At 30.3% G+C, this 8,591-nt stretch overlaps 1 protein-coding gene across 1 annotated transcript in view; it reads left to right on the top strand.

Annotated features, from left to right (window-relative positions):
• The window catches only part of LOC106467205 (ubiquitin carboxyl-terminal hydrolase 32-like), a 129,109-nt gene that overhangs the window by 44,705 nt on the left and 75,813 nt on the right, over nucleotides 1–8,591 (top strand). Inside the window, exons 10-11 of the mRNA XM_022395332.1 lie at nucleotides 3,238–3,312; nucleotides 3,457–3,518. Of these exons, the coding sequence (XP_022251040.1) occupies nucleotides 3,238–3,312; nucleotides 3,457–3,518 (137 nt within the window). The remainder of the gene's footprint in view (nucleotides 1–3,237; nucleotides 3,313–3,456; nucleotides 3,519–8,591) is intronic.

The following is an 8,591-nucleotide window of genomic DNA, read 5'->3' as shown; positions in this document are numbered from 1 at the left end:
TCCAGTCAGTAATTTAACTCAATATCCAGTCAGAATGCTGGTAATTTAACTCAATATCCTGTCAGAATGCTGGTAATTTAACTCAATATCCAGTCAGTAATTTAACTCAGTATCCGGTCAGAATGCTGATAATTTAACTCGCAGCAGAATTACTGGTCATCATTTTAACTCCTACAATTGTGTTTGTTACTTTTATGAAAAGAAAATATTGATCAAAATCTGAGTTGAGATTTATTGCATTGTTAACAATTAATCAAAAAGGTTAGTATAATTTATGAATGTTTAGAAAAATCTCCTTACCAGATGATATCAAAATAAGCACAAATGTTCAACTCTTAGATTAGAGCTTTTGAATTATACTGAATATATGTAACTTTAAATACTTTAAAATAATAGGTATAACTTTTGAAACAGTAGTATACAGGTGAACAGTGACTCCCTTTCAACAAAATGCTCCATCCAACTTCATAACCTATATGAATCGAGCTCTTTCGTTTAGTTCAGCTTAAATAGATGAGAGGTCAAAGACCACTGTAGTACAATTACATTGAAAACAAAAAAGGTGAAAAAATTGTTGGTCAAGTGTAAGAGCATTGAATAGACCTTGCCAAATACGGCTGATGTTGCTAGGGTCATTATCAAGGTGAAGTGAGAGAGTGTTTGTTTTGATGATTTTATAGTTTTTAAACAGTCACTTTCTTTTTTAGTTTTGGGTTGGTGTAGGAGAATACTTTTATCCCAAAGTATCTTGTGTCCTATTTCACATTGATGATATATTAAAACAGATATCTCAATGCATGTGACCTTCGTGATCTTTGGATGTTATTTCTAAGGATAGTGACATTTGTCCTATGTATTTTCTCCACATTCAGATGGGATACTATATATATATGCTAGTTTTGAAGTTTGATAAAAGCCCTATCTATGATGTTGGGGTTGAAACCTCTAAATATTGTTATATTCTTTAAGTAGTTCAATTCAATTATTAAGTTTCTATATGGGTGAAAAGTTGTATTGCATTGCATTATGTAAGTGAATACTGCTTAAGCAAGACTTATTTTACACATGAAGGCCAGGTTTACAAACAAAATAACAGATTAGAGACGAGATCCTCCCCTTTCCCTTCTACTCGGTGACCACTACATGTCCATTCTAGAAGAACTCGTTAGAAACAAATTCCTACACATCAAGAAACCTGAAATCTGGTTAAGATACGTTAGTGATATTGTTAATATATGGTGACGTGGAAAAGATATTCTACGTAGTTTCGTTAAGCACCTTGAGACCCAGTGTCATAATTTTTACACATGAAGTTGAATCTAACAGTTCTCCCCTTTTTAGATATTAAAGTCAAAAGAGAAAATAAAATTACCCTCAGTATATAGAGAAAAACCTCACCATACTGCCGCACACATAATATCTAATTACCATCTGTCACAGAAAATATCCTTCTACTTCACTTGCATAACTCGTGATATACAACTTTGTAATCTCAATAAAGATTTAATAATGGAATTGAACTACTTAAAGAATATAGCACTATCTAGAGGTTTCAACCCTAATATCGTAGATAGGACTTTTGTTAAACTTCAAAACCATAAAAAATACGTTAACTCTAACCTTTCACCTCTCAACAACATAAAACGTAGCATATTTGTTTCATTCACTTTTATGCCTGAAATTGCCAATGAAATTACTAGCCTATTTAATAATTTGAGCATTGGTATAAAAACTGTATTCAAACCTTCACATAAAACTAACATTCTTAGTACCTAATACAAAGGAATCCCTGTTAAAGGAACAAAAGCAAGGCATATATAGTATCCCATGTAAATGTGGAAAGAAATACATAGGACAAAAGTCATATCCCTTAGAAACAAGATTGCAAAGAACACGAAGGTCACATGCTTAGAAGTGAATTAAAGATATCCACCTTAACATATCATCAATATGAACAAGTCACCAAATACTTTTGGATGCAATTTTTCTCCTACAGCAACCCAAAACTAAAAAAAGAAAGACTATTTAGAAATTATAGAAATCATCAAAACAAATGACCTCTTAATGAATTGTGATAATGACCCTAGCAACATCAGCCATATTTGGTAAAGTCTATTCATTGTTCATACACTTGACCTTTACCTGTCACTTGCTGACACCAGTTTCGTAACATTTAATCCCTGTGTCATTTGTCATCGTAACGATATATAAACCTTGTATTGCTTAATGCTGATCATACCTGATAGAAGACAGACCGATGTTTTGTCAAAACTTGTAGTATGTTCCACCATTAATAATGTTCTTCCTTATGCTTATAACTCATTGTTTGCCTACCTATTATTAGAGTAAATATAATCATAGCAAACATTTTATCTGTAAATATGTTTGAAAAAAATAAAAGAAAAACAGCAAATTTTGGCAAAACATGCTTGTGAGGTGTGTTACCTAAAAAATTTGAAACAATTTCAAAATCTTGTTCTGATACATACAGTTGGTTGCGCTATGACTTTATATTTGCCATTGTTGTCAGGTAGATTGCTTATTTGCATTTTAAAAACTATTGGAATGTTATCCATTCAACCCTCTTTAATAATAGTGAAATTGTTTTCTTTCTGTAAACAGGATAATGTGAATTCGCATGCAATCAAGAGTATCTGTTTCTTTTACTAAGTAGCGTGAATGAGGACCTAATAAAATAAAGAATTTTTCTTTCCGTTGGTTACTATGAATAAGTACCGGCTAAAATGGAATTTGTTTATCTGTAGGATACTTTGTGTGAATGAGGACCTAATAAAATAAAGAATTTTTCTTTCCGTTGGTTACTATGAATAAGTACCAGTTAAAATGGAATTTGTTTACCTGTAGGATACTTTGGATAATAATACTACTGCTGAAATTCTAGAGAAATGTATTCTCTTTTCTCTGCATGGTATCGTGGTAATGTACCTAGTAAATGTGGTACTGTATATCATTTCTGTTTTTTTACATGGTACTGTATATACGAGTACCTAATAAAGCGTATTTCGTTTTTCCACCTGGTACTAAGGATAAGTACATATTAAACATGATACTCTGATGAATACCTAGTAAATTTCAGTTTCTTTAAACAAAGTACTATGAATGAGTGCTAAGCTAGGTAAAGTGTAATCTCTTTCTTCCTAAAGAGTAAAATATTTTTTCCCTTCTATTGGTTGCTATGAATGAGGTCCTAATAAAGTGTAATCTTTCTTCTTACAGGTTACTCTGGATGAGTATCTTGTATGGTCTGTTGACCAAACTCTACCCCATCAGTTTCTTAACATACTTTTTCAGGTATGTAATGTGAATCCACTATTAAAGTTTGCTTCCTTATAGCTCCACAGATGTATTTTTGATTTTTTTTATATCTTAAATATTAACAGATATTCATAAAAAGGTATGGGAGGTTATTGAAGTATGTTTCTCTTTTCTTCATAGATTTGCCATGTAGTATTTGGACTAAGGCCTACTACCAAAGAGGAGGAAGGTGAAATCATAAGGTATTTCATGCATAAATTACTTTATGTCCATCCCTTCTCTCCCCCCCCCCCCCCAATGTGTCACAGCGGTATGTCTGCGGACTTACAACGCTAGAATCCGGGTTTCGATACTCGTGGTGGGCAGAGCACAGAAAGCCCATTGTGTAGCTTTGTGCTTAACTACAAACAACCAATCCATCCCTTCTTGATTTTATTGTATGTTTTCAAACCATGAAGTACTGAAACTTGGCTTTTAATGTTAATATATTTTTAATTGTGTATTTGTAAAAAGAAAAGAAAGTTGTTTTAAGTTCACTAATTTGAGCAAAGTATTTGCATTCTAGAAAAATAGTTATTAAACAGATATTCCAATACGTCACTACTAGAGATGTAATGTATAGTGTTGCATCCAAATACCAAATAGTGGGTATATTTGTTGAAACAATTTCATGGGACACTGGAAGCTTTGAGCCATATGGGTAAATATGAAATTATGAAAAAATGTATGCAATAACAATACTTAATTGAACAAAGATTCGTATCCTAGTTGGATATCTAATGTATACAGCTGCCATTAATGGATTTTAATGAAACAAAAGTTTAAGAACAGTAGTCTTGCCTGGATGTGTCCATTGCTTCAAGTCTAAATTTCTAGTATTCCTTTCCATTTTTTGCAAGTTGTAACATGTTGGTAGATGTTGGCTTAGCAGTAGTCAGTAAACTAGAAATACACAGACCTGTCATTTGCTGTACACATGGTGATCTCTTAGAATGAGTGACTTAGTTGATGATTGCTATCAGTGACATGAAAAGTGTTTTCACTTGATTATCTTGAGTGATGTAAACTACTAAATTTGGATTTTCAAATGAATCATGTTTTTTGCTACACATTACAATTTGTGATCATGAATGTTCTGGAATCCCAACAAGGAGTAGTCGATCTGATAACAATCAATATAAAGATTGTTATGGGTTATTGTTCAAAGTCTTTATAGATTTGATTCTAATAAATTTTAATATAGTGTGTTTATCTTCACATACAAAAAATCATATTTTTAGTGAAGTATTTTTAATAAATTAAAAAAAAAAATTTGACCATGAACATATCGAGTGTTTCAACACCATTTGTTTTGAATAATCCGTGGGCAAAGTTATTTTCATATTTAAATTAAAAATACTTCTCCTCATCTCAAGAATCTCAAATTTCCTTTCTATAATCTCTAAAACCTCCTAAATACATTTCAAATGTGTTTGTTTTTAGTAAAACTTTATAGTTTATTTTCTCTATCCTATCTCAAAACTGGATCGGTCAATTTGACTGACCTCTTAACCACTGTAAAAATACATAAAAATAAACCTAAATTACCCTTTTATTTCTTTCTAAAATGACCTCAAATTGTAACATGAAACTACATTTGTTTATCCAAAGTAGTTCTAAGTTAGTAACAGTATATATCTATTTGTAATTAAATTTTATTGTTTTATTGCCCTTTGAACTGTGTCTTAACTACTATTCATGCCATTATAAGTTGTAAAACACTTGGAGAATGTGCAGCTCACATAATGCTATCGAATTATGTTACCCACAAGCTGCTCGCTTGCATGCCTAATGAAACATTTTTATTATATTATTATTATTATTTATTTTACCTTATCTAATCTAAAGAGATCCCTATTTTTACATTTTAGTAACTTTTATAATAATAAACAAAGAATATATAATACATGAAAAACCAGAAATAAAGTACTTACCTCAGTATTCTTTTTTTTTTTCTTTTTTTGCTGTTGACTGTCAATGACACTTAACCCTACTTTTTTTATACTAATGGTAGTAATGCACTAAATAATTTTTACTTAATTAAATAATGCACCAAAGAACATGGTTAATAACATCCGAAAACGCAGACAATTTCCTCAAACTATCACAATTTGTCTGGCTTTCTAACCATGCGACAAGAGCCATTACAAATTCATCTTTCATTACAATATCTTTCCCATGGGAAGAAAGCTTGTATTAACAGAGAAATTAACAATTCTCCATTCAGAAAACCACAAAATACAATAAATTGTTTGATAGATGAAAACCTTGGCTTTCTATTGTTTATAGATAATGTAGAATTAAATGTAAATGAGAACTATTAACAAATCCTGAAAGAGAGGATGTGACAGGTGAATGTGGTAAGAAGGGTCTGATTTTCTATTTGATGGCTCTGTAATCAAACAAAACTGAAGACTATAGAAATTATGGTTTGTCTGAGTAATGACGATTTTATGGTGAGTAATTTACATTTAATTTCTTGCTTATTGGAGGGGTGGTGAATAAAATGGAGAAGAGGAGATGCCTAAAGAAAATGTCACACTAGGGGAAATTCAGGATTTTTTTAAAATATTGTCTTATAAAATTAAGAACTTAAAATTTATATACTATTAAAATATGGGTTATTATTTAAGACTTAATGTTATACTACTTGGTATAACATTAATAAAATGTAGTTTAATAAAATTTGGAATCTAAGTCGCTAAAACTTAATGACGTGCAGTAAATGATGCCGGGCCAGATAGAGGGTTAAAAGGCATTTTTTTTATATACCAGCTGAACCAAGCAGTGAAGCAGAGTGTGATGGAGAAAGCATTAACACGTTCAACTTCACAATCAAATGTGGTTAAGGTAGCACTGACCCTGAAAACTGTGTAAATTTACATACTGAGGAAACACTTAAAAACTTCTTGCAACCTTCAAGTTGAACACAAATTGTCACAATTTCTGAAAGTATACTTTTATTCATATATTACATATGTATAATTAATGTGGCAGGGATAAAGAAATACATAACATTTACCGTTTTAACACCATAACTTTACTTAGAAATGATAAAAGCTTGTGAAAATTGATACACTTGATCTTTGTGAACATCCTCATAGCTTGAATTAAATATTTTGCAAATTTTCTGCAATATTAATGAGCTATGGACAATAATTTTACTTAATGCCTTCGTTAGTGGTAATTAGACCCATAACAAGACAATTGGTAATGATTTTTTAATTTAAAAAAACTCAAGCTATGGAAGAATGTAATATCAACAAGTGTACTGAATTATATGCTGATATTGGCTTTAATGGTGAAGTCATTGTGCTAACTTATCACACACACACACAGGACAAAAAAATGAAAGATTTAGACAAAGAAATTTCACTAGGATGGAAGATGTAAGACATGGAGGAAGAAGAGAGGAATTATACGAAAGACCTATGAATTTTAGAAAATATTAGAGTTCCAAAAACTTTTAGATAAAGAGGATCAGCATTTTTTGAAAATTGTTAATTTAACAGAAACTAATTTGCAAAAAAAATGAAATATGATTATTAGCAAAAGGATTAACATTTACTCCCACAAATACACCTAATAAATTACAACTAGCAGAAGAACTATATATATACGAATTCAATAGAAAATTAAGACTTACAGAATATTTTTGTGAAGGTTCAAATAAAGATGAATCCTTAGTAAAAGTTGAATCAAATTTTGATCCTGTTCAAGGAATATACCCGGAATTACAGTTATTTTATTAAAGAATTGAATTCTGTTGCCGAAAAAGAAGCAAAGGATAAGTTAACATTAAAAGAGCAGAAGATGCTCAAGAAACTTAAAAATTATAACTTGATATTTCAAAAAGCAGATAAAGATAAATATGGATAATAATGACCCAACAATTTTATAATCTTATGGTTTATGAACATTTAAACGATATAAAGGTTTTCCAAAAAATGGTTTAAATTAATTGAGATGCATAACTTTCATAAAAGAAAAATTATCAAATTTTGTTGATGAATTTGAGACATTAACAAAAAAATAAAGATTTTGTTTTTAAGAAATTAATAAAAAGTTAAAAAGTCTGATATTCCAGTGTTTTCTTATTCATATCCACAGGTAAATCTTATATAATTTATTTTTTCACCATTAAATTTTGTATTTTATTTCATTGAATAGAGTTGTTTAAACATTTGTTTAACAAGTAAAAGCTTGGAATGGTCTATTCTTTCATTGGGGGGTGTGTCTGTGAGCCAGACTAGTTTTGAAGAATTCCACTCCTCATCAGTGACTCTGGACACTACCACCAATGAAATATCGGACTAAACCAAGCCTTTATAGTAGTGAAGTATTGAAAAATCGAAATGGTGAATTTAAGTCTTTTACACTCCCAAAAAAGAAATTTATCATTCTAATGCTACAAGTTCTTCAATTACCTATAAAATGATAGGTTTCTTTTTGTGAGTGTAAAACACTTAAATGTACCATTTCGTATTTTATTTCAGTTTTAGACATCAAACTACTAGCTATCTTTTGAACTTTAGGAATGTAATGTTGCCTTTCAATCATACACAGCATTACTGTTATCATTATTGAAATTTTTCAAAAACATTTAGTTATATTTTAATCCTCACTTTTCACTATTATTTGTATTGATATATAAATATTATCCTAGTTTAAAATAATTTGCTACTGATTTGTATTTATATTTCTTTAGATCTGTTGTATAATGCTAATTTATAACGTTATATGTTTGATAAACCTTTATGGTATGGAACCTTCTATTCGATCAGAGTTTGAAATCACTGTAGGTAATGTCGCATCTCGAAACATTGTGAACATTAAATCACTTATTTATCATTTAGACTTGACCTTTAACTTTTCTGTCACCTGCTGACATCATTTCCATCACATTTAATCCTTGTCTCTTTTGTCTTTGTAACCATATAGTAGAGATCACATCTGAAGACAGACCAATGTTCTATCGAAACATGTAGTACGTTCCACAATCAATAAAACTCTTTCTTATGCTTATAAGTCCTTGTTTGCCTACCTATTATTATTATATTAGCATAATGTACTCAAGCATCTATTTACACTACTTAACAACTATTATGTTTTAATTATAGCTGCAAGTAATTATGGGGATGAAGCTATTATAAATGTGTATAAGGCTTTAGTAAATACAAGTTTAACCCTATCACCCCGAGTATCCTATACTGTGCATGACACAAGGATTTAGTGTCTCACATTCAAAATTTTTGTTTATGTTATGCCAATTAGAA

Source organism: Limulus polyphemus, unplaced genomic scaffold, assembly GCF_000517525.1.
Source record: "Limulus polyphemus unplaced genomic scaffold, Limulus_polyphemus-2.1.2 Scaffold2527, whole genome shotgun sequence".
NCBI lineage: Eukaryota > Metazoa > Arthropoda > Merostomata > Xiphosura > Limulidae > Limulus > Limulus polyphemus.
This window is presented reverse-complemented; position numbering and strand designations above follow the sequence as displayed.